This window comes from Conger conger, chromosome 1 (genome assembly GCF_963514075.1).
Source record: "Conger conger chromosome 1, fConCon1.1, whole genome shotgun sequence".
NCBI lineage: Eukaryota > Metazoa > Chordata > Actinopteri > Anguilliformes > Congridae > Conger > Conger conger.
The window spans coordinates 32,674,382-32,701,260 of NC_083760.1; the positions used below are offsets into that span (position 1 = coordinate 32,674,382).

General features: G+C 42.3%; 2 protein-coding genes across 4 annotated transcripts in view; one reads left to right on the plus strand and one right to left on the minus strand.

Moving 5' to 3' along the window:
- LOC133131292 (sorting nexin-14-like) overlaps positions 1-15,715 on the plus strand; it is a 31,179-nt gene extending 15,464 nt beyond the window's left edge. Inside the window, exons 14-31 of one of the 2 annotated variants that reach the window (XM_061246588.1) lie at positions 657-812; positions 1,170-1,294; positions 1,659-1,717; positions 1,829-1,855; positions 2,799-2,999; positions 4,726-4,858; positions 5,896-6,082; positions 6,748-6,831; positions 7,578-7,678; positions 8,403-8,514; positions 8,604-8,644; positions 9,436-9,555; positions 11,188-11,311; positions 11,649-11,813; positions 12,646-12,741; positions 13,941-14,032; positions 14,807-14,863; positions 15,156-15,715. In XM_061246588.1, the coding sequence (XP_061102572.1) occupies positions 657-812; positions 1,170-1,294; positions 1,659-1,717; positions 1,829-1,855; positions 2,799-2,999; positions 4,726-4,858; positions 5,896-6,082; positions 6,748-6,831; positions 7,578-7,678; positions 8,403-8,514; positions 8,604-8,644; positions 9,436-9,555; positions 11,188-11,311; positions 11,649-11,813; positions 12,646-12,741; positions 13,941-14,032; positions 14,807-14,863; positions 15,156-15,194 (1,919 nt within the window). In that variant the 3' untranslated portion in view covers positions 15,195-15,715. The remainder of the gene's footprint in view (positions 1-656; positions 813-1,169; positions 1,295-1,658; positions 1,718-1,828; positions 1,856-2,798; positions 3,000-4,725; positions 4,859-5,895; positions 6,083-6,747; positions 6,832-7,577; positions 7,679-8,402; positions 8,515-8,603; positions 8,645-9,435; positions 9,556-11,187; positions 11,312-11,648; positions 11,814-12,645; positions 12,742-13,940; positions 14,033-14,806; positions 14,864-15,155) is intronic. The other variant, XM_061246596.1, reaches the window with a different exon arrangement.
- Positions 15,716-16,429: 714 nt separating this feature from the next.
- The window catches only part of LOC133107840 (snake venom 5'-nucleotidase-like), a 45,456-nt gene continuing 35,006 nt past the window's right edge, over positions 16,430-26,879 (minus strand). For both annotated transcript variants that reach the window (XM_061217083.1, XM_061217073.1), the window contains exon 9: positions 16,430-17,016. In XM_061217083.1, coding sequence (XP_061073067.1) covers positions 16,847-17,016 — 170 coding nt within the window. In that variant the 3' untranslated portion in view covers positions 16,430-16,846. The remainder of the gene's footprint in view (positions 17,017-26,879) is intronic.

Here is a 26,879-nt window from a genome sequence, read left to right on the forward strand (position 1 = left end):
GCTTAAAGGTTTGACGCAGAGATGCTCTTCTGCATGCCACTGTTGTAATGTGTGGTTATTTGCGTTACTGTCACCTGCCTGTCAGTTTTTCCCAGTCTGATCCTTTTCCTCTGACCTTTCTTTCATTGACAATGTGTTTTTGTCCACAGAACTGTTGCTCACTGGGTGTTTTTCACACCATTCTCTGCAAATCTAGAGACCGTTGTGTGAGAAAATCACAGGAGATCAGTAATTTCTGAGATACTTTTGAGTCACTTTTCTTCCCCATTTCGACATGTCATCTGAAAAACAGCTGAACCTCTTGATCACGTCTGCATGCTTTTATGCATTTAGTTACTGCCACATGATTGGCTGATTTAAATATTTGCATTAGCAAGCTGGTGTAAAGGTCTACCCAATAAAGTTGTCACTGAGTATACCCAGGATAATAGTGAGAAGTGTCAGTGGTATAGTAATTGTTTATTACTATAGAAAGTTTATGTCTTATCTTTGTCCAGAAGGTTGCAGGATCCTTGCGCGTACAGATTGCACTGCTGACAATGAAGATATTTTGATGTTCAGGAAACATTCACAGCAATTGTGATTGGGAAATGCGGGCAGTGACTCCCTACAGGGAATCCTGGGTGACCTTTTTATGTTCTTTTCTTTGCCTCCAGAGGAGTTCAACGATAAGATTCTGTGCCCAGAGCTGAGCGACTCTGAGATGTTGATGCTTCACGAGGAGGTGAAGAAAATATACGAGACCTACTGCCTGGATGAGAGTGTCGACAAGATCCGCTTCGACCCTTTCATCGTTGAGGAGATACAAAACAGTGCGTGCTGCATTTTTAACTGGCTGCTCAGTTGGCCTCTCTGTGTTGTTTTTTATTTACACTCCCTTATCTGCTTTACATTATTCGTATTATCTATTTGCTTTTAATTGAGCACACAATCTCATTGCTGAAATAACCTCTCTAAATTTGTGAGGTGTTTTTAATCAAATATTTTGACCAAATTTTCAAACAGAACATTTAACAGTTTTCCTCCTTAGGTTGAAAATAAATCTGCTCACTTCCTGCAGTGGATGTTTGCTCATAAGAGCAATTCTCGATCAGTTTTGTGTTAAGGTAGAAGCTTGGCTCAGGTCACATGACGTCCCCCTTCTCTCTGGTCTCTTTCGTCCACTCCAGTCGCTGAGGGGCCGTACACAGGCGTGGTGAGGCTCCAGACCATGCGCTGCCTTTTTGAGGCCTACGAGCACGTCTTGTCTCTGTTAGAGAACGTCTTCACGCCCATGTTCTGCCACAGTGATGAGGTAAACCTTGCCCACTCCCACCCCTGTCACTCAGTGCCAAACTGATACTCCAATGGAAGCTGCTTCTGAACAATACAGACCTCTTGTTGCTGTTAATGCATGATAGCAGGAGTGTGGCACAGGAGTGAGAGCTGTGATAGTCTCCAGCCACCAGTCACCCTGATCAGGAATAACCTGGCTAGGCAATGGATGGGTGGATGGGAAAAGTATGAAAAACGTATGTTTTTTTTTTCAATTATGCTGTAACAAAGTTACAGTAGTTATATGTAATGGCATGGGTGGTGAACTACAGTATGATTAGCCAGAAGGGCACTGGGCCTGCCTGTTGATTCCTTACCCCCTCCTGCCCACCCTTTCTCTACAGTATTTCAGACAGCTGCTGAGGGGGGCCGAATCGCCCACCAGGAACTCAAAACTGAGCAGGTGGGTGCTAGCCCTACCCATACCTTGTGCTTTTTGTTATGATGTCCATACCTGTGGTGCAACATTTTGTCTCTGCTCCGATGTTGTAACACCTTGTACCTGTTATTTCAGGAATAGCCTGAGTTTGGATGATATCCGGTAAGTATTAGGCTCCCCTCACCCATAGCCTCCAAAGCATGCTGTGAGCCACTGTCACTGTATTGCCTACTAAAATCTGCACGCAATATATGGAACTGTACCTGCTTTACACTCAGTCTGAGGAAATTGGAGCTGCCTTTGTAACAAATGGGATTTTCAAAATTCAGTCAACAGTTCTCCTTAACTGACCTGGATTCTATCAACATTTATACTTAACTTTGCCTCACAACTAAGTGCTCAGTTTTTTTTCTTCAGAGTTTAAACAGTAACCAAACTGAATATGTCAAACTGTGTACACAAAAAGAGCACTTGCATATGGTTTAACTTCAAGGATAACCAATGTTGCTGGAATCCAGGCTGTGAAATTGCTTCAAAGGATGCATCTCAAGTGGAAACTTTTTAACACACAATTTTTGACAAAATAGTTACTTTTTAAAACTACATGATGTTTTATATGACATTTTAGGTAGACAAGCTGGGAAAACACACTATATAGTACAGAAGGTAGCTTGTCTTGATGTAGGGCAGCCATCATCAAATCTGGACCTCGAATCCAAATCTGGCCCTGGTTTATTTTCCCCCAGGTAATTAGCTGAACAATTAGTGCTACTGATTGGCCAGACTGTCTTCACACCTGACTCCCAGGTAAATGAAGGGTGGAAAACCAGCAGTTCTTGGACCTTGAGGACCGTGATTTGATGATCCGTAGGGGATGTTTGTTATAAAGGCAGCAGGAATGGCTGCATGGATTCTACAGCTGGTTAAGATGAGCAAGAAGAAGAGGAGGAAGAGAATGGCCCTTTGGCACACGCCACACGCAGATGCGAACACTGGTCCCTCTCTGCTAACCCCTCCCATGTCTGTCTCTCTCTCACCCCTCACCCCATCCCCTTACTGCCTCCGCTCTCCACACCCCTGCCCCGCCCTCCCCTGACGACGCCAGTCCGTCAGTCCCGCAACCACCCTCCGCCTCTCGCGTAAAAATGGGCGCAAGCTTCTCGGGGCAGGAGAGGGACCGTGTGCGTGTCCCCAGGGCCCCGCCCATCTCCCCCGGGTCTCCGCCCACCTCAGTTTTCCCCCATGTCCAGTCCATTCTAACCACCCTCCCATCTGGCATCCTCACCTCCCTCCCCACTGCACTGAAGTAAGTCTGAATCCATTACCACCATGCATCTCACTGTCACCTCGTGTGGGTCCTTCAGACCCCACATCGAATCGTCTCTCCTATGTGTGTGTGTGTGTGTGTGTGTGTGTGTGTGCGTGCGTGCGTGTGTGTGCGTGAATCACACCTGGGTCAAATACATAGGATTTTTATTCTTCATGCCATGCATAGTTAGCTATTTTCTCTATATTATCTCCACAGGGCAGAGCTGCAAGCTATCTCAATCAACCGTTCGAAGAAGGCTTAGCGAGCAGCAATATGAGGTTATGGATCGTTCTTAATACACGTCACAAACCATGTGACCTTGACCCGTGGAGGACAGTCTTCCCATACAACTCAATGTAACTCAGTGTTGGTGTTCCTGCAGGCTTTTACAGGGAGGGAGCAAATAAATAATCGCACAAAAAGGCTTCTTCCGTCACCCTCATGGGATAAGAGTGGAGAATAACGAACTAAATAAAAGACAAATCAAGAAAACAAACCGCTTTTCAGCTCACTCTCATCGGTCGCTAAGATCTACGGCTGTGATTTCCCATCAGCCATCTACTGTGGAAAGAAGCGTCATGCAGTCCAGGTGTGTGCCTACTTACCAGTAGGCGTGGTCCTCAGATAGCCCTACTTCCTTCCCGCAAACTGAGCCCAGCTGTCACTGGAACATATGAAATACTCTCAGAAAGTGCAAACCTTGCCTTCTGCTCCTCTTGGTTGGCTCAGTTGCACCAGGCAAGATCAATTGAGCACAGAAGAGTTTTTGAATCCAAACCAATTACGTTTTTGACCCACGTCTGGTATGTGTGTGTCTGTCTGTGACTGTTCGCACCCTAGCATGACCCCTCTCACACACATAATAATGGAAGTGCTAATGTTTGACTGTTTTTTTTGTGTGCATGTGTGTGTGCTTGTTTGTGTTGAAGGCAAGACTGCGTTGCACATGCTTTTGTGCTTCCAAGCCATGGCAACATGAGCGCCTTGCCCTCCAGTGACTATGCTGATGGCATGCTTGTTCAATGGCACTGAACAGATGATTTATTTGTGGATTTTTGCCTGCGGTTTGAGGTGAGATTTGTTCGATTTTTTGTGTCCTGTTTGTGTTTTTTTTCCCGTATGTATATGTATGTCGTATGCGTTCAGTTTTTGTGAAACGGTGACCTGTCTACAGTGACGTCCGTAAGTATTACGACAGTGACAGTTTAAAGGACTGTAATTCCTACAGGATTTATTCCATATGGGTGTAAATACCCTAATAGAGTGCAGGATTTGAGGGTATGTACAGTGCAGTCCATAAGTATTTGGACAGCGACACACCTTTTGTTGTTTTGGCTCTGTACTCCACCGTACAAATACTTATATACTTTTTCTGTATAAGAATTACAGCCCTTGTGAGCCCTTACACCTCAAGTATGTTGGTTTTCACGTCAGACCAGAAAGTGTTTTCCTTTTCTGAGTGAAGTTTCAGTTAAAGTGGTCTGCCTCGGGTCTCCCAGCGGAGATACAGGAGCTCTGCTCTCTTTGACTCCTCAACAAGCCTCTGCTGGTTTGAGAGTGTCTGAGATGAGATGCTGGGCTGGGGACGGCCCAGGACTGACACGTCTTAACCCCTGGGTGCTGTGTAAGCAATGCAGATGGTGAGCAGGCTGTTTCACTTCAGACCCGTGGCCGCCTTCCCTCTTTTCCCCTAACGGCGCCCTCTGCTGTGTGTGACGCACAGGAGCTCCTCCAAACGCGGGGAGTCCTTCGGCATCGGCCGGATCGGCAGCAAGATTAAGGGCGTCTTCAAGAGCACCACCATGGAGGGAGCCATGCTGCCATCGCACGCCATGGCTGAAGGAGAGGATGATATGGTGAGTCTCAGCACCAATACACAGGGGCGTGTGCGGGAACTGTTAATCAACCTCTCGCACCAGAAATTAACATCGATTCAATGGTTTTTCTCCTGAGAAATGTGGTTTATGATTATGGTTGTTTGTTGACTGTCTCAGATACTAAGACACTTTGATTTATGTGAATTGGAACAATAATTAGGCTATAGCGAAAATGATAAATAGCTACACAACTTCCCTGTGTTCGGAAGGCCGTGTTAACTCAAGATGGTACAGGGTACAGCTCTTAGTCTCTTGTTAGCAACAGCTTCACCATAAATAATGTCTTATTTATTCGTCATGGAAGTTGCACTGTTCGGAACATTGTGAGCTAACTTGGTGTTTGGAGCATGTTGAGTCTTTGACGAGCTTAAAACTGGGGTAGATTTCTCTTTGGTAATATTTGGTGAAATTCTCTTCACATTCTGACAGCTAGCAATAAACCAACTGCTCTGGGAAAAAAATCTGATATCTGTGACTGTCCCAGGACAGATTTTCAGGGACAGCTTGAACAGTTTTTTCCATGATTCTGTAAATTGCTACTATTTTATTATCAGACGGGAGACAAGTGTTCTAAATTAACCAGGTGAAATTGTGATTGAATTGCTTAGGTTAAGGTCTCGATCAGTAGAATCAATCAATATTCTTTTTCATGCAGCACATTTTACAAAGCACAATACATTTGACAGAATACAGATCATTTTAATCCCCCGCAAAGCAAGTCAAAAGTTTTGTTTGAGTTCTGTTTGAGTTTCCAAAGAACCAGGAGCTTCCCAGGACCAGGATATGGTAATATGGTGCCTGCACCGTTAGTATTTGGCATTTGGAAAAAATGTACATTGACACTGGGTTTTGGATTGTATTAGATGTATTGTGTTGGATTATGCTGGATTTTGTTGGATTGTGTTTGTACCATGCTGTGTTGTGCTCTATTGTGATTGTGACGCTTGCGAGTGAATCAAAAACAAAGATCGGCACCCCTCGGCTAACCTCCCTCTGCCCTCCGTGGGAGCACTCAGGTGGAGGAGGCGATCATGGTTCTGGAGGATGACTCCCCCATGGAGGTGGTCAGTACCCCCAGCACCCCCCGTAACCTGTCGGCGTGGAGCATCTCCATCCCCTACGTGGACTTTTTCGACGACGAGGTGAAGAAGGAGCGGATCCCGGTGTTCTGCATCGATGTTGAGCGCAACGACAGGAAGGCAGGTGAGATGCAGAGGGGTGGTGCGGTGACTGCCTCACCCTCGCAGCATACGCACTCTCTGCCAAGCGTGTGTGTTATTTTACTGTATTATGTAGTTGTTATGCACTATTTGTATTATGCTTAAGTTAACTGACATTTAGTATTATGAAGGCCCACATTTTAGTTTTTTTGTTATTTCCATGTCATCCTGGAGCTTTCAATTTGTGTTCCATACTAATTAAAATAAAAAATTGCAATTTTGGTAGAAGTATGCATATGTTGCATATGGGATGTTGCTAAATGTTAACACAGAGAGCTGAACACAGAGAACTAACCACAGGGGTTAGTGACCTACCTTACTAGACGTTTAGATACTAAAACCAGGAAGAGAACCCTGATGTGTGTGGGCTTTTAATAATGTTGCACATGCAGTTGGTCAGGAAATGTTTCTCATAAATGTTGCTCAAAAGAATGCTTTTAAATTCTCTGGTAAGTTGCTCTGGATTGGAGCATCTGCTAAATGAATGTAGTATAATGTAATGTGAGCCATTTGTGAGCCTACCTTGAGATCTCTGACCAGGGTGACTTGCAAAGTTTTTGTGTTTATAACATGGATTTTGTTTTTTTAAAAGGGTACCATATATCCATGGTGATTTGTGGAGTTGATTTGGGTTTTCTTTATTCTTAGTGGGCCATGCGACCGAACACTGGTCTGTTTACAGGAGATACCTTGAGTTCTACGTCTTAGAGTCCAAGCTCACCGAGTTCCACGGTTGGTACATTTGGTTATTTTGTGTGCGTTGTCCTTTTATCCTCTCTGTTTCATACACTGTTCTTCTCACATTGACGTTAAGGTGGTTGATGACTAAATAATTATGTGTGTACTGTGGATTATGGAGAGCCACTATTTTCTTCAGGCATAGAATGACTTCACCCTAAAAAATTGGTCTATTGTCCATTTTGCAACCTGGAAAAATAGAGGCACACGTTTGACATCATCGCCACACCCGCTCTCAAGAGCCAGTGTAATTCTGAATTGGAGCATTGAATGGTAGGCAATGAAAATGTTTGCATTTAGACACAGTCCCCTGACCCAGCCCAGAGGAGTACTGAACCAAACAAGATACTCTGTTTGGCTACCCGTCATTGTAAGGTGAACCATGGCTAGCGTAACCAGTTCATTGACAACCAGATGACTTTAAAGAAGTGTAGGGACACTTTGACGGGGGGATCGAACCGGCGACCCTCCGAGTGCCAGCCAACTGATCTTACCGCCTGAGCCAATGTCGCCCCTGTCTATAGAGGAATTTAATATTAAGTGTGGACACAGTGAAATAAAGGTAGAATTATATAAAGATATTCAGTTGGTAGACTAAATCTACTTTTATTTTTGTTGACTAAAACTAGACTAAAACTAATAAAAATCTGATAATTCCAATCTGAATTGAACTAATTCCACATTTGTTGACAAAATTAACACTATATTTCTCACAGCATATTGTGTTTCTGCATTCAAAGGTTCCTTCCCAGATGCACAACTTCCTTCCAAAAGAATAATTGGACCAAAGAACTATGAGTTTCTAATGTCCAAGCGCGAGGAGTTCCAAGAATACTTGCAGGTATTAATTTAGCAGCAAATCAATTTTTTAAATACATTTTAGTTTTTAACTGTGCAGCATCATTCCTAGAATGATACAAACTATTATTCTACCCTTGTCTGAATTTGGAGTGTTAGTGTTAAAATGGCATGTCAGTCATTTTACAAAGTGTTTCATAACTCATTGTCTTTAGATGCAAACAGTATGTAAATTATGTGACTTCTAAAATGTATTAAAAGGCAGTTCCAAGGAAGGTCTTAAGATGTTTGAAACATCTTAAGATTGCCTTGAAAGTGCATTCTTATCCGTAGTTTCCCATACCTCTTTGTTTAGCAGTGCAATAGCTTCTGGTACAAAAGCTTTCCTATATCAATTTGTTTTGCACCTGGGGCCCTAAACTGCTGAAGGAAGAAGCTGGTTATTTTGTGCAAGTGGTGGCATCAATCCTGAAGAATTGAGCTGGCCTTACCAAACCTTTGGGCCTTTGGTGGTGCTCCCACTGACCATCTGGATTTGATACCAGTCCATGGGGCCCAGTTACACTCTGTAACAGTATCTTAATGCCAAGGGTCAGAAAGTGAAACTCCTACCATGTGTTTCTTCCACATTCCACCCATGAACCCAGCCAGCTGATTTGACTAATTTGTTCTACCTCCGAGCTGACAAATTGTGCTAATTAGCAAATCCAGGTGATTTGAACAACATAACTAATTAATGATTATTTTGTGTGTGTGTGTGTCCACAGAAACTGTTGCAGCACCCAGAACTCAGCAACAGCCAGCTGCTGGCAGATTTTCTATCCCCCCACAGCATGGAGTCCCAGTTCCTGGACAAAATGCTGCCTGATGTCAGTCTAGGTCAGAACCTGTCCGCACTGATAATATTGGCACCGAGTCACTGTCTTTTGCCAAGTGCAATTTAATTATGTTTTTTTTTTGTTTACCAGGGAAAATCATCAAATCTGTTCCTGGGAAATTGATCAAGGAGGTGGGTTATGCCGGTTTTCCGTCAGGTGGAGAAACTTCATAGAGGGATGCACTGGAGCAAACTAATCCTATGTACAGAGCTAAACCTGTCCCAGGTGCTAAACACATGAACGTCACTTGCAGGTTGTGTGTAACCTGTACAGCCTTTTCATAACAATAGGTTCTACTGACATTATTATGTGGCTTCAGAAAGTATTTAGCCCCCTTCACTTTTTGCATACTTTATTGTATTGTAGATTTCATTTTAGATGGATAAAATTGCAATTTTTGCCTGTCAATCTACACTCTATTACATACTGACAAAAGTTAACCCTTAATTCAGTATTTTGTAGAAGCCCCTTACAGCTTTTACAGCAATTTGCCTACAGTTTTGAGTCTTCTTGGATTTGGGCAGTTTATCCCGTTCTTCCTGGCAGATTCTCTAAAGCTCCGTCAGATTGGATGAAAAGCAAAAAATTGCAATTGTTTTACTTGGATCTGTATGGAACACAAATAGAAAGCTGCATGATATGAAAAGCATGCAACAATTATGCAAAAACATAATGTTATGTCACGTGGGAAATCGTTTTACAAACAGCTCAGAAAATGAGCAGTTAGAATATATGCGTACTTCTACCAAAATTGCAATTGTTTTACTTGGATCTGTATGGAACACAAATAGAAAGCTGCATGATATGAAAAGCTCAAAAACACTAAAACTATGCGTGTGGGACTAATTTTGAGATGCAATATAAATCTAAATCTCTCAAGTCTCTCAGAATGTCCTGTGTGTTTATTTTGCGGTTCCTCCAGAAAGGGCAGCACCTGGAGCCGTTTATCCAGTCCTTTTTCAACTCCTGCGAGTCGCCCAAGCCCAAACCCAGCCGCCCGGAACTCACCATTCTCAGCCCCACCTCTGAGAATGACAAGAAGGTGGGGTGCGCTATCTGTCCTCCACTGACGATCAGATCCTTATCACTGATATTACTGCATCAATATTCCTCAGGCTTGGAGCCTGGAACCAATAATTAGCCATGTGAGAATTGCAGTCCCCAAACCCCAGAATGCATGGAGATATTTTATTATCAGCTCACTGTCTTCAGCAGTTAGTCTGTTCAGTTGTTAGTTAGCTATGGGTGTGGCCCTGGGTCTGGCCATCTTCTAATTAAATACAGTGCAGTATATATGTATTTGGACATTTGTTACAATTTCAATTATTTTGGCTCTCTAGTCCAGCACATTGGATTTGAAATAAATGCTACAATAAATGTGAGGTTAAAGTGCAGACTTTTCCCCTTTAATTTGGGGTTATTTATATCCATATCGGGTGAAGCGTGTAAGTATCACATCCCGTGGCTTCCTTGACTGTTATTGGCATTGGGCCTCATGTTGTCAAACACCAATAACAGACTACAAAGACTCAAAAGCCTGGAGACTAGATACTGAAAATGTTCTTACACCTTTACTGAGGAAGTGATTGAATACACTTGAGTATTCAGAAGCAGCTAAGAAGCCAACCGTCCAATTACTTTTGGTCCCCTAGAACGGGGGGGGATATGTGTAAAAGGGATGTGATTCCTACATGCATCACCCAATATCACCCAAAGTATCCCCAAATTATAGTGGGCAGTCTGCTCTTTAACCTCACATTTATTGTTTCATTTCAATTCTAATGCGCTGGACTACAGAGCCGAAAGAACAATAATTGTACCGACTGTCCAAATACATATGGACTGCACTGTAAGTAAACATAATGTACAGTACTTTTTGCCGGTGGCACTGTTATCTGGAATTCTGAGGGTACTTATAAGATACAATGCCCTCCTCCATAATGTTTGGATGAAGACCCATCATTTATTTATTTGCCTCTTTTCTCCACAATTTGAGATTTGTCATTTAATAAATTACATTTTTATACATTTTTCTTTATTATGGAGAGAATTCTTCTGTCATCAGCTGTGGAGGTCTTCCTTGGCATGCCAGTCCTTTTGCCTTTTGCTTTTGCGGACCAGTGCTCTCTTTCTTCTTAATTATGTTCAAACTAAGGTTTGGCCAATGTCTCTAACCGTTTTATTCTTGCTTCTCAGTCTCAGAATATCTTATTTGACTTTCATTGACTCAACTTTGGTCCTCATATTGATAAACAGCAATAGTAGTTTCCAAAGGTGATCGAAAGACTAGAGGAAAGACTAGGTGCTGAGAGCTCTCTTATACCTGCATTAAGGAGGCAATTAAACACACCTGAGCAATTACAAACACATGTGAAGCCTTGTCCCAAATATTATGGTGCCCTGAAATGGACTGTATAAACATCACTGCAATTTCTACATGGTGATACCAAAATGTATAAAAATACCCTTTTATGAAATCTGAGAATGTGCACTTTAACCACCTGTTAATTGTGTGATTCCAAATCTAAAATTGTGGCAAATCAGAGACAAATCAAGACACAATGGGTCTTTGTCCCAAACAATATGGAGGGCGCTGTATATCCTGCTGTGTTCTTTTCATCAATGTGCCCGAGCCGGCTCTGTCTCTGCTGACCTATCCTCTTCCTCTGACCAGCTTTACAATGAGCTGTTTAAGAACAACGCCAATCGGTCTGAGGCAGCCGAGAAGAAGTACAACCAGAACTATTTCATGGAGATGATCACGGTGGAGGGGGTCTACGACTACCTAATGTATGTAGGTACGCGGGCAGGGCAGCACTGTGGATCCGACACTGGATTCAAATGTCAGAGACCGTTGTTGGTTTGAGTCAGGGTTTTACCTTTACCAGAGCCTACATTGCTTTTAATAATATTGCTTTAAATAAATAGCTGGCACAAAAAATATTTGGAAACAAAACATAACAGGGACATTTAGACAAAGACAAACTGCCAATGGGGTAACTTAAGACTGACTTTTCTGCAAAAGAAAAAACCATAAAGGATGGGTTCTTGGCCCCTAGTTGTGGAACTGGGCTGGAGGTCTTGTCTTGCTAGTAGGCTCAGTGAGGAACTGCCCTGACTGCTGGTCTTTCACAGGACGTGTGGTGTTTCACATTCCTGATTGGCTACACCACCTGTTGATGGCTGGGCGGATACTGCTGAAGAACACCCTGGAGGCGTACACCGATCACTGCCTGCAGTTCAAGCTGGACCAGCTCCTCCAGGAGCACCGTGTGGTCTCTCTCATCACACTGCTCAGAGGTACGGTTTCTCTACAAGCACCACAAGGTCTCCCCTCACACTGCTCTGTACAGTTTCTCCACAAATACCACTTGATCATTCTCATCACACTGCTCAAATGTAGTTTTTCCACAAGCACCACGTGGTGTCCCCTCACACTCCTCAGAGGTACGGTTTCTCCATGAGAACTGTGTGGTCTTTCCTCACACTCCTCAGAGGTATAGTTTCTCCATGAGAACTGTGTGGTCTTTCCTCACACTGCTCAGAGGTATAGTTTCTCCATGAGAACTGTGTGGTCTTTCCTCACACTGCTCAGAGGTATAGTTTCTCTATGCGGACTGAGTGGTGTCCTCTTGCACTGCTCAGATCCACAGTTTCCCAAGCACCACTTGGCCTCTCCTCACATTGCTCAGTAGTATGGTTTCTGCTAGAGCACCATATGCACCACATGGTCTCTCTCATCCCAGTACTCTTTCTCCAAGGGCATCGCATGGTCTCACTTTTTACTATTTGACCTGGATAACTACATTTATTGTGTAGGCCTGAATCACATGCATTAAAGGTGTGATTGTAAGGGGCGTGGCAATACACTGAAAGCCATTAATTTTGCAACAAATTCATGCAGAAGAATTCAAGTCACTACAAGTGTGTATTCATAAATGAAAAGTAATAGGCGATGAAAGTTTCTTCAGTTTCTGACTATTCGTTGCTTAGACATGGAAAACATGAATCTCTGTCCAGTATAGATTTGCATGACTTGATACATTATTTAGCCCTTTAAGTGGGAAATCAGGATAGGGGACATTTAGAGACCTAAGGCAGTGTCTTTCTGATAGCAGATGTAACATTTCAGATGCAGTTTTCTGTGAAAACAGTGAACCTCGCTCATTCGAGGACAAGCAAAAGAGAGCCAAAGCAACATTTGAAGAAATGATGCGCTACATTCCAGGTTGGTACTCAAGTTATCACAGAGAGATGCACATAAGGATTAGATTCAGCCTCAAACAAAGCCACCTCATGTAGATTTGGGGCTTGATTCAGTATAATATTGTTGAAAAATAGGCAGAAAAGCCCACCTGTTGGAGGAATAATCTGGGTCCTCATTCCAGGTCCTCATTTCCAGTCCAGACATGACCTTCTTTTTCAAGGGCTAAGTTGACATTTTATTTCCTTGAAATCACAATTTTATGCGCCGGTAACCTCACCACATAATAGTGTTTTAGATGAAAGCTGAGGATTCCTAAAACCCATAAGCACATGCATAGCCCCTGGATGCAGAGGGTGGGTTCTGCACATCAATATGCAGCATGTATTTGGACAGTTGCTACAATATCTGTTCTTTTGGCTCTGTAATCCAGCACATTGGATTTGAAATGAAACCATGTACGTGAGTTTTAAGTGCTTACTGTCCCCTTTAATTTGAGTATGGTGCGTGTTTTGGGTGATGCGTGTAGGAATCACATCCTTTTTATCACAATCCTATTTTAGGGGGCCAAAAGTAATTGGATGGTTTGCTTCTCACCTGCTTCTGAAAATTCTGGTTTATTTAATCGCCTCCTTAGTGCAGGTATAAGAAAGCTTTCATTATCTAGTCTTGATTCTTGGCTTTTTGTTTGCCTTTTGAGTCTGTTATTGGCAATTGTGAACATGAGGCCCAGTTTTGTGCCAGTGACAGTCTTGGAAGCAATTATGAGGTGGAGAAATAAGAAACAGTAAAAGACATAGGCCAAACAATAGGCTTCCCAAATTAAACTGTTGAACATCATTAAGAAGAAAGAGCCCTGGAAAGCTGCTCTACAATTCTGCAATGTGCTGCACTACAGAGCCGAAAGAACAGAAATTGTGCCATCTGTCCAAATACATATGGACTGCACTGTATATAGGACATTCTGTGAAAAATCAACCAGAGATTTTTGCTTCTCATTGAATTTAGTTCTAGAGATATTGGCTCTTAAATAGGGGTGGCACCCAAAATTTGAATTCAGATTTTGATAATACTGCTCAAAATGGTTATTCTACGTTATGGAATCCCTGGTCCCCTGCTTCTGCATCAGTTTTTATCCCTGAAGAGTGAAGTCCCATTGCTTCCCTGCAGTGGGTGCCATTTGCACACCCATATGTTCAGCTGCTTTTGTCTTCCCCTGGCAGATTTCCTGGGGAAATGCATTGGGGAAGAGGCCAAGTATGAGGGGGTGCGGCTGCTCTTTGATGGGCTACAGCAGCCAGTCCTCAACAAGCAGGTATACAGCAGTAACTAGCAGCAAATCCATTTGTTTTCATTTTTCTTTCTTTTAATGCCTTATCTTTTCTGCTCACTGTTTGGAATTCACTGATGTTATGGTATCCCATCACAATGTTAGCGTTGTGCTTCTGTTCTTATGAGTTAGAGTAAATCTTATGTGGGGTGATATGCTTCTGCCAGTGCTCAAGGCCAAGGTCTGAGCTGGGAGCAAATGTTTTGAATGATCGGCCTTGCTGTTCAACAGTGGAGCTTACTGTTCCATACAAACCAGTATTATGTCAGTATTATGAGTCTGAAATAGTGGATTGCTTTTTTGTACTGTGCAGGTACCCACATTTGAAAATGCATGGCATCAAAGAGGCTATTATTAAAAAATATTATTAAAAATGGGTGATGCATTAAATATATAGGACAATGCAAAGGAGAGGGGTGCAGGTCAAAATTGGAGATGAGCTGATTGCTGGTTAATAGAATACCAGTTTAATATATGGACTACGTTGTCAAACAGATTTGTAGGGATTATAGATCTTATCCCTGAATGTAATAATTGATAGCATGTTACCTTTGCTTGTATGCACCTCAAACTCAAATTCAGTAATAACCAAACAGTTATATTTAAATAAACGTTTAGCTAGTATGGGATTGTGCAAGGACCTGAATGTGACTTGTGTAAATTGCCTTTGACATAAAAGTAAATCATATGTGAACATGAAGTTGCATTTTAGGGACTTGGAAAAATAGACAGTAATATGAGTTCTATTTTACTCCACAGTTGACCTATGTCCTGCTGGATATTGCTATTCAGGAGCTTTTCCCTGAACTAAACAAGGTAAATATGGATTGTTTAAAATATATCTTTTTTCCTCAAAGAAAGGTTTTCAGAGCCACCGTGCAACATTGAGGGCCCCTGCAAATATTTGCCCTTAATTTCCATTTAAGATCTGAGTCACAGAAAATATATTTGCATGTTAATGGGCCGTGGGATCAATGTGCGGATCTTATTGTGGCTACACCGGGATTAGAACCACCTACCTTGCATATCTCAGTCATTTACCTTAACCACTACGCTACAGGCTGCCCCGTACCATTGTTTGTACTAAGCAAAGCCCCGTCTTCCGCAGGTGCAAAAGGAGGTTCCACTCATGGCTCCTTGGATGTAGAAGGCAGACAGACTTTGCTGGCTTCTCCTTGTCGGAAATCAGGCCTTTTGGATTCCCGAAGTGCCCTGAGGGCTGGTGTATGTGCTGCTTTTTTGCCAAAGTCAGTTCCTGAGTCTTCCTTACTTCAGAGATAATTATCCTGACACATTTGTCCTGATTACATTTTCCAAACTGATCTGCTGTACTTTACGTTTTGTGTGTTCGGGGCACATGCACGTTCTTCAGATATGATGTGTAAATTACGAGTTAAAAAAGGAGAAGAAAGTGCTTGAGCAATGACTTGGCATGGATTTGAGGGAAAAACAGGAAACCAAAAAACACGGCTCGACTGAAATTCAGGAAGGGTGTGCTAATTTCCATGAACATACCAGTACTGTGGTCCAGTGCACTCAGGCTTGTCCTGTGATGAAACACCATCATCGACACTCCATTATAGCCTGAAAATTCTAGCTGGTGTGAATTTTCAATCATGTTTCGTGTGGAATGTGTGTTACTGCTATTAAAATATTTATTGCTGAAAATGGCTGGAATCCTGCATTTACTGTTAAGGCACTGTACTATGTTGGGAGCCCTGTAACCTGTCATTTTGACTGGCTGACCTCTAGAGTGAGACGCGGCCGCACCCAGGGAAGGGAGGGGGGGAGAACTCAACAGCTCTTGATCAAGTACACCATTGTTTGGATTCAAGTACTTTTTATATGCTTTACTGAGCTTGTCTGGTGTATTGGAACCTGTCAAATACTCTCAAGAAGTGTAAACCCTGCCTTCTTGTCTCCTTGGTTGGCTCAATTGCACTAGGCAAGATTAATTGAGAGCAGAAATGTATTTGAATCCAAAACAATTATGTATTTGACCTAGGTCTGGATCTCAATCAGTGGGACATCTTTGCACACCAGCGACTGCTGGTGTGCAAAATCTGCCTCTAAATCAGCATTGACCCTGACCCTGGCGTGCATAACTGCTGGACCTTGGAGTTAAAAGCAGAAAGGGCTTGACATTACATATTTTGCGAAAAGAGAATCGCTGCATTTTCTGAAGCCATGAACTCCAAGTAGCTTTCCTTGCTCACATTTTCCCTTTTTCTTCATTCCTGTCTACTTTTTATTTTTTCTTTCATTCTTTTCTCATTATATTTTTATAGCCCCTGGATGCAGAGGGTGGGTTCTGCACATCAATATGCAGCATGTATTTGGACAGTTGCTACAATATTAATAAATACATTTCATTTAAAAATGTAACTTTTGGATGCAAGTCACTTTATCTGCTTATATAAGTACACATATCATATAATGAAATATTACGTTTTTTATAGACAAGTTTAAACAGTTTAAAGCATTTCTATTCATGAAAAATAAGCAGATGGTATTAATGTTTTGGCTGATCGGTATATATTACGATGCAGAAATTGTCAACACGACAGAAAGCTAAGCAAGAAAGTATGACTTCATATTTGAAGAAATCATGGGTCATGGGTTGCTTTACTTTAGAAATATAAAAATAAAAAATTCAATCAATAATCAGTTACGAAGTAAGTGTTCAAATGTCCAAGCCCGACAGTTAAAGCAGGAGTATGTCATCTGTACGTCACAGCGTGGCATTGCTGATGCAGCGTTCAGCTCTGAGCTCCACTGGATGGTTGGTTGACCAGAGCCTCAGAGGCCCACAGCCAGAGCCCAGAACAGCCCGAGTAGCAGCACAGTGAGAGGGCAGGCGACTGCCGCTGCCGACCCCGATTTGACGATCCTGATCCGCCCCTCCACAGCTGGGTGAACTTTCTTCCTCTCCTGGATGTAGCTCTGTATGACCGAGATGTCCATGTCACCTGGGGGTTGGGAAATACATTTTCAGACAGGGAAGTGAAGGAAACACTGACGTTTTTAAAAAATTGAGCTCTAAGGAATCTCATAAATACAATTTCAATAAAACAACGTTTGATTCCCCATTAAACCTATAGCTCAATAGTTTAAACATGCTATTCTATAACTAAGGGCACTTTCACACCTGCCTAGGTTAGTCCGTTTGAATTGAATTGGTACATTTCCCCCCGATGCGGTTCTTTTGGGCAGGTGTGAATACAGCAATTGAACCCCTGTGATAAAGTCACAACATACCACTGCCTGTCATGAGTTATTGCTTAAATAAGCATAACATATTTTTTCCCAGACCTGAGAATGAGTTATTTTATTTATTTGCCCTGAGTCACTAATTTAAGTAGATATTTTTCATACTTTCTCCATATTAATTTTCTTAATTTTTAACTGATGGCCCTGATACAAAATCCCATTTTCAAGAAGAGAGGCCCTGTCCGACCCAGGACCTCCTTCCTGTGAGGCGGCAGTGCTACCCACTGCACCATCCGTGCCGCCAGAAGAGCAGCAGTCCCAGGCAATTATTTTAGGCATGATACTCTCCATGGAAAAATGATATCATGAATAGGCATTTCAGCTTGATTAAAGAGAAATGTGTAGAAATACAAGGGAGGTGCTGAAATTGGAAAAAGAAAATATGAGGATAAATGCAAATACAAAGTGTTCAACAAATAATATATGTTATTTAGCTGATACTCTTTATCCAATGCGATTTACAATTGATTAGACTAAGCAGGGGACAATCCCCCTGCAGCAATGTGGGGTTAAGGGCCCAACAGCTATGTGGATCTTATGCTGGCCACATCGAGGTTTGAGCCACCAATGGGTCCCATTTATGCACCGTATCCACTAGGCTACAGGCTGCTCTGCTGTACAGCATACAGAACTTCACAAGAGTCCATTTTTTAATTACTGAGGAAAAAGAAAAGTGAAAGGTGTGCCAGCTGTAAAGATAAGAACATGTTGAGAACAAGGGAAACATTATGTTTTTATTTTCTGGCACCAGAATAGAAAAAGGAGGTTAACCATTCCCAGAAACCCCATTAATCTGAGATTAGGGCTTTATGTGGTGATGCCTCCCATTTGCCTCACTCAGCACAAGTGATCTTAGTGGAGATATCTTGTTTCCCACGTGAAACACATTGTGTTTCATCTGGGCATGCCTTCCATTGACTTCCATTTCTGGAAGTGGGACTTGTAAACACTTGCATGTTTCCAAGTAATGTTGATGAAAAAAAAAATTGGTTTTATATTTTAAAAAAACATTAGTCATTCAGGCAGTTTTTCAGCTTTAACCAGATTCATGTTAAGTATTTTGGTCACATAAAAATGGTGTAAAAGAGTGTCTTAAATTGTATATTGTACTTACATTGTCACTCTGGATAGGCCTGTCTGCTAAATGAAGGTAATGTAGTGAGGTAACGTTAACTGTGAAGTGAACTGAAGTGACTGTATAGGTAAAACCGTAAATTGATTCAGGCTACATTGTAAGGAGTTATTAAATAATAAATTGTTATTTAGCTGACACTGTTATCCAAAGTGACTTAAAGTTGATTAACTACTTCAAGTTAGTCAACTATTTACCTATTAAAAGCTTAACTGGATTCATACAACCACCAAGTGTCAAGTACTTGAGCACACAAGCACAAATAAAACTACAGTATTATTCAGCATCTACAGTAAAGATGGTTCTCTGTGGAATAATTAAGTCTTCTTTCCAAAATTACAATAAGCTCATATGCAATACTCCTCAGACCCAATCACAAAAGCAAGCACAGAACCCACTGTACCTCCAAAATCATAAAGCACCTGAACAGTGTCTGTGGTCAGTATGTTTGGGAGGGAATGAAACTGTAATACAACCTGTCACATGTAGCAAAACAAATTTATATTTTATCCGTATAAATGATGGGATGCAAATGTCCAGTTTACAGAGATTTACAGATCTTTATATTTATGGACTGGGAGCTCAGATATATGGAGTTATCCTGAACATGCCTTTCACTGACCCCAAAGTCTGCACAGCCATGCAAAATTAAAATATACTGTTTTAAAAGTTGTTTTGTGTATTATGACATCAGCGGGTACTAGGGTAATCATATATTTGCAACTTTCTTGTATTTCAAACATTTCAATGGAGTGCATTTGTTTGAATTTAAAACCTCTGATACTGGTTATTAGTCTGAACTGTATAGCACAACCTTTGTAGTTGTATTGTTTGGTTAGTCGTGTCTTGTTGGTTTTAACCCTTCCCAATTTGGTCCCCGAGAAGGCAATTCTGCCTTTTTTGTACTAGTCCTATAACAGTGTCAATATCTTAAAAACTATTTACTGCACATCATTCAGGAATTTGAGAACAGATTTATGTCAGAGCATGTACATACAGTGTACACAAAAGTTACATAGAAATACAAAATACCTTATGTTTTTATAGTTTAGAACTGTAGTTTACTTTATATTTGTGCACCAACTTCATCTCAGTGTGTGCACAATTTGGTCAAGATATCTGCAGGCATTCAAATTCCACCCAAAACTGCACCCAGATGTCCTCATGTGTACCCAGATCTCTCCCAATATAAAACATCTGCATATCGTTTTGTCCAGACACATGTATGATCAGAAAAACATTTTTCTATTAAAACAGATTTGTTGATACAAAATGTAAAGAAAACCTTCACATGTGTTTTATTCACATACAGTATATGAGTATGTTTTTATAAAGCATGTACAAGGTGTCCTAATTGCCTAATTGCCTCACATTTAAAATGGAAATGTATTTAGAAATTAGCTTAACCAGTGGCCTGTTACCCCCCTGAGCCAGTACAATTGCAGGTTTATCAATATCAAGTCCACCGCAAATGCTCACTGGATGTTTTACGCATGTCTGAATATTCATTCTGCTATGCAAACGTAGCTATATTCGTAAACCTGAATATGACACATACATTGTCCGAAAGAGTAGGAAACCCTCTTATATTGGAACATCATTTTTTGACGTAGAGTAATGGTTTCAAGGATTGTAAGAACATGCCTTTTATTGTCTGAGTCTGTGATGAGGACAGGGTTGCAATCCAAATAAGAGGGTGAGCAGCTAAAGTGCTGTTATCGCTAGCAGAGAGTCTTTTTAACAATCGGGCATCGCCATCTTGCGGTTTTATTCCGTTGCAGTTTTTATTATCTTTGAAATATGAACGCAATAATAATTTGGGACCTCAATGACTCAACCACAAGGGGGGTGGTGTGGATGGGGTTAATTGAGACTTGTTAGAGCCTAATCTACTCTATAAGGCTACTGAAACTCTTTTGGACTCATTTGTGTTAGAAAAGAGAAACCAACATGAAGACCAAGCCATTTTGAAGCTTAGAAAAGAGGGGAAATCATTGGGGATAGCTTGTACAACAACTTGGAATGTCCTGAAAAAGAAAGCTGGTGTACTGAACAACAGACATCGAGCAGGTCAACCAAGTGTTATTTACTTTTATTTACTTAAATACTTGCTGTTCCAATACTTTTTCTCACCTAAAAATTGGGTGATCGAATCCTAACGGTGCTATGTTCCAAGTAGTTTAACACATCTAGGTGTAATACCAGGAAATAAAAGCTGAAATTCTGAACTCTTGTCACTTGTTCATCTTTGTATCACAACACTGGCCTTGCTGTCCCAATACTTTTGGAGGGGACTGTATACAAGAATTAGAACTAACATAAGTCAATCTAATAAATACTAAGGAATCTTAAACCATAGTGCATTTATTTCCATGTAATTCCTTTTAATATTAAAATAATATATATATATATATTTAGGTGAGGTTCTAGCATGAGCCCCCTGGGGTTTCCAAACCTTTCCTGCGCATTGGTTAATTATTTGTTCTTTATAACTATCCTGAATTGTACATTTGTGCGAAAGATTAAAATAAAGAAATTACTAAATTATACTTAACACAGGGCTGTGTGTAAGACTGTCAGCCACACAGCACTACGCTTTGTGGCTCACAGTGATTTAGTTATTTAGTTGCACTTTATAAACTAGTGGTTACCTCCCGGCCCTGGATAACTTTAAGATCCCGTTTATGGTCGCACCCGGTCCTTGGACCGCACTCTCTCACTGTTCCCAAAAGCTCCCCTTCATGGTCGTGCAGGACATAGCACCATGTCTCCAGAGCTATTAAATGATTATAACTTATTTATTAACTTAACCATGACCATAATACAATTTGTTAATGCTACCTATTATAAGAACAGAATGCATGATGATGTGTTTGAGGGTTTATTGGGGGGATTAAACCATGTTAATGCCCTCAATAAACCCTAAAGCCCTATCATGATAAAGTGCAAGACTCTACTAAGTTGGAGTTGGAACAGAATGGGTAAGTGAAATTCCTATATATACCAAAGACCTTTGCATTTAAATTCAAAAGATTAAGATGGGACAAAAGTAGACAATCTGCTTCTATTTTATGGTCTTTGTATGTGTATGTATGTACCATTTTACAAAAACAGGTGTTTCTTTGTTGAATCCCCCAATTTTCAGCTGTACAAACTTAACAGATGAACTTAAAAGTAAATTAAAGCAATAAATGGTAAATGGTTGGCATTTATACAGCGTCTTTATCCAAATTGATGCTTCTCATTCACCCATTCACACACCAACAGTGATTGGCTGCCATGCAATGCACAAACCAGCTCGTCAGGAGCATTTGGGGGTTAGGTATCTTGCCCAAGGACACTTCAACACACCCAGGGTGGGATCAAACTGGCAACCCTCTGACTACCAGACGCCTGCTCTTACCGTCTGAACTAATGTCACCCCCATAGCATCTAACGTTGCCTCCATAATGCCCCCATTACGTAGCCTAAAAATTTAGTTCAAATATGTGGTTCATGCAAATAACCAAATAACCGCCTCTGCATTTTTCCCCTCTAAAGGAATTCATTCATTCATTCATTCATTATCTTAACCCACTTAGCCTGAACAGGGTCGCAGGGGGGCTGGAGCCTATCCCAGCATACATTGGGGGAAAGGCAGGAATACACCCTGGACAGGTCGGCAGTCCATCGCAGGGCACACACACCATTCACTCACACACTCATACCTACGGGCAATTTAGACTCTCCAATCAGCCTAACCTGCATATCTTTGTACTGTGGGAGGAAACCAGAGTACCCGAAGGAAACCCACGCGGACACGGGGAGAACATGCAAACTCCACACAGAGAGGCCCCGGCCAACCAGGATTTAAACCCAGGACCTCCTTGCTGTGAGGCGGCAGTGCTACCCACTGCACCATCCATGCCACCTGTATTGTATCAACATGTAAAAAATTTTAATGTGATTTACATTAAATAATTTGTTCATTCAAAACTATGTTTCATATTTGTTTTCAATGGGGCCTACTGTATATTAGCCACCCTGAGGACTGCCCCACACATCTCACCAGGGCAACATTTTTGCTGTCCTCAGCCATTCAAGGCAGACTATCTACATTTCTGCCAGGATTTGCAAATATAAAGACTACCTGTGCTCAACCAGTACTCACTGTAAAGAATGGGGAGGTGATTTCCAGTTAATAATACACATCAGTGCCTGAACACACCTCATTTAGCTCAGTAGCAAACACTGATGGAAGAATAGTACAAGTAGGGATATATTTATCATTTTATAACCATTCAATGATCTACCATTTGAAAGGGAAGAAGAATGTTGCTGCCGCACATCTTGAGCAAAGTTCAAACAGCAGACAGCCTTTGACCTAAATGTCTGTTTCTCAGCTAGCACATTCTGGTCTAGGTCAACAAGGGGTATTCAGAAGACAAAATACTGATAAATGTTTGTGGCCAGCTTTCATGTCTTCCCCCCTTCTGGAAAAGTGTTTATAAGAGTCTTACTATGCCTGATTCAAGCTTTCTCACTTTCTGTTATTTCTTTGCAAATAAATACGAAAGTTAAACTCAAGTATAGCTATCGTTGTTTTCACTGGGATCTGTTTCATCGGACGATGCTCACCTGTCAAATGTTAAAAAGGGCATTTTTCCCTAACAGTTTGGCAATGAGGATGGGATCGCTAACATGGTTCTTCCCAATACAGAACAGTCTCAAGAGTCTCTGACGCGGACAGACAGTGTACACTGCCAGGGGTTAGAGTCCCTTGAATCGAAAAACCCACCCCACGAAGGGATTGTAAGCAATTGCCTATGGGGAAAGATGATGGTATCCGGTCCAGTTCTGAGACGTTCATGTGTGGGGTAACCAATACGCGATCCTAAAAAAAAAAAAGAACACTCAGGTGAAGCCGTAGTAAATCGCTAAAAGGTACCTTGTTTGACTTGGGGCTGACTCAGGGAGTCATTCAAACACGAGAGCCGATATGCTCTAAGTCCCAAGTACTGAGAGTGTTAGAGAGTGATTAATAGTAATACTAAAACTCTGGGACTGGGTCCCAAGCACTGATAGAAGTAATAGTTAAGAGTTAACTATTATAATTGATTGGCCTTGAGTAAATACGTATAAAAAAGAACTGAGCTCTAAAGTAAATTACCTTGTTGTGTAATATGGTATGTTTTGTTGTATGTGAGAGTGCAAGCTGAACACAGGCCAGGGAGATAGAGGCGTTGTGTAGCGGGTCCGTGTGTGTGTGTGCGTGCGTGCGAAAGTGTCGACAGTGGAGACAAATTGTCCATGGATTTTGAATCCGACTCTGATTAGGTTAGGTGCACCTTAAAAAAAAAATTTGCACATAAGTAATTCCCTTTCAAATGATTAATAATAAGGTACAGACTAGTAGTAGGGTGATGTAATAATCATGAACTCGAAGAGTTCAAAGAGGCAAGACCCAGAATTTATGGGTCCTATGAAAATAATGCATGACAGTATGGGTCAGCAACCAGACACCAGTGTATTATCATTTTATACATTTTATAAACATAAATGGAAATATGTTTGAAGTCGAATTGTGGAAAAAAGAAACAATGTTAAGACAGGAAAAGCAGGCTAAGAGGGAAGAAGGAGATAAATCTGCAGTAAAAAAAAAAAAAAATCTTTAAAAAAAAAATGTATTACAATTTTTTTTCATGTTTTATTCAGTGTTACCTCCTGTTGTGCATTTCAGCTGCTCTTTTGATCCAAATTTTGCATAACTCGCCGGCATATATAAAATTGACATGGACCTAGATTACCCTGCGTGTCAGCCAGACCACTATCAGCAACACCTGGCACAGCTGCCCCTGCACCCACCCACCGAGGAGCAGATTCCAGCTCTGCGAGACCCCCACTTTCCAGCAGTGGGGCTGCCGATAGCTGAGTCAGACAAAAGCCTCAGCAAGCCAGATTCCACGGGCAAGGTCATTTCCACCATGGACAAACTGTACAGAATATCTGAACCCCAGAGTGGGTCAGGAAGACCAGGGTCGGAACGCTCCTGGTGTATCGTCTCTAGAAGCTGTCAGAGTTGCAGGCCGTGTGTGAGGACCTGTCAGATCTGATTCAGGTGTGTTTGGGTACAGGAAAGTTTGGTGAAACTGTTAATGATGTTCTTGAGAGAATACAACGCACATAGCGCTATGGAGAAACCTGGAGATAATATGCCGGTCTCACCCAGTTGATTAACTGCTTCATGGACGGTTTGCAGAAAGAGCTGGCTTCAGCAAAAGCATACTGGACATTGGTAAACGGCTCCCCAGGGTAATCTCACGTTCCAAAACCCTGGTGTCTGCCCCGGATGGAATGGCTGGATGCCACAGAGCGCTTGTGTTTTCCCGAATCCTGGCAGCCAAACTGGATTACAAGAACAATGAAGGTATGCAGGAGAGGACAAGACACATGCACGGGGTGGTGAGTCGCGGGTTTTCTATATCGAACACCCGCAAATTCATTACCAATCTGGTCTTTAAAAGTAAACAGGCGAGCATTAGACTTTATTGTGAATATGGGGGCTGGTCATTCTGTAATAACAGCAAAATTGTGAGGATCAAAGCCTCCACCTTGTGGAAAAACTATGGTCAGTCAAGATGCCAGAGGAGGTAATACGACAGAAAAGTGTACAATTCCTTTACTGGTTCAGGATAACAATGCGGGTTCTACTATCATTTTAAAAACATGCATTTATATTCTCTCCTGTATGTCTGGTAAACCTGCTTGGTAGAGCATTAATGTGCACATTAGGATTGATTGTAGAATGTACAAATGACGGTTTAACAATTGACAGAATTAACGTACAGAAAAGTTTGAAATGTAGTTCTGCCCATGAGATCTGGACATGTCATGGTGGGAGGTTATTCCCGTGGTGACCGCTAGAGGGCCTGGGATCATTGTTATCACCTGTTCCTCGTTTGCATTTGGGGAATGGCCTCCCAGCTGTGTATTTAAGGCCAGTTTGTATGAGCCTCAGTGCTTTTGTGTTACTGTTCGCTCTAACACCAAGCCGGTAAATGCACACGGTAGACTCGAGGTTTGAGTCAGGTACTGTGCAGGTGTGTGTTCACTGATTTAAACTTCCTAACAAATTATTCTAAAAGGTAGGAAGGCGTTTGGTGTGGTTCTACCGACGCCTTCCCTAAGGGTTTATTTTCTTCTTTTATTTTGGGCTCGTGTGAGCCGGCGGTAGAGGGACGTTGTCCCCGGTAAATGTATTTTGGTTTGTGTTTATTCCTGAGCTGCGCCTCATGGTTTTTGTTTAGCCTACGCTGTTTTTGGCTAGGTTGTATTTATTTCATTGCCCCTGATTGGGCACTCTCTGTGCTCGTTATTCGGCACAGTTACTGGTCGGTACACTCGCCCTGTTCTCAAAGGGTCGTTTTATTTTCTTCAGCCATTTTGGGCTCCTTTTCTGTTTTCCCTATTAAGAATCGCCTTCGGGTTTGTTTTTGTTCTCCCCCCTGTTACGGGAGTTATTCTCATTTTTTGTCCCACTTATCCCTGTACACTGCCCCTGGGATCTAGGAGGGGTATTATTTAGTCGCACTTGGTCCTCCGCTCCAACCCCACCCTGATAGAACACAAAAGCCACCCTGGAGAGACCAGCGACTTATACAGGAATGAATGTGGGAGATTCCCCGCTGGAAGCGGTGGTCGCCGCTCAGCAGGCTGCTTTAGGTAGGCAGGAACAGGCGCTGCAGGTGCTGCATGCACAGCAGGCTGCTACCACCGAGCAGCAAACACGGGTGTTCCAACGTCAGGATGAGATCCTGGCCAGGTTAGGCAGGCAGTAGGACGTGCTGCTGGAGCTCGCTGATAGTTTTCGGCATTTAGCAAGCGAGTTCCGCTCTACACAGGGACTAGCACTAGGACCGTCAGTGGGCTGAACATAAAAAATTGCCGGTTCGGTCTATGCCACAGCCCCAGTCTATCACGGCTCTCGACGGTCGCCCCTTGGGGAGCGGGGTAGTCCGCCACAAGACCGAGAGGGTTACTATGCGGATCCCGTTTCGGGGCCACCAGGAGCGGATTTATTTTTATCTGGTTGAATCTCCAGCTTATCCGGTAGTCTTAGGGCACGTATGGCTCGTTAAACATCAGCCATCCATCAACTAGGGTAATCGGAGCAATCCGGTCTCTCGGTGGGGTCCGCACTGCACTACTCATTCTGATCAGAGGCATTCGTCCTCGACTCCTCCCAGAGAGACTGACGTAGGGTCCGATTTGGACGAGGAGGAGGCTGGGGAGCCCCTGGGCCCTAATTCCAGTGGCCCGGAGGAGCAGGAGGCTAGTCTAGAATGGGACTCAGTCTATGATTGGGAGCGTCCTATTGATGAATGGGAGGGCAGTGAGGGAATGGACTGGGACACACAGAGCCTTTTCCAGACTACAGGCAGTGAGGGTGAG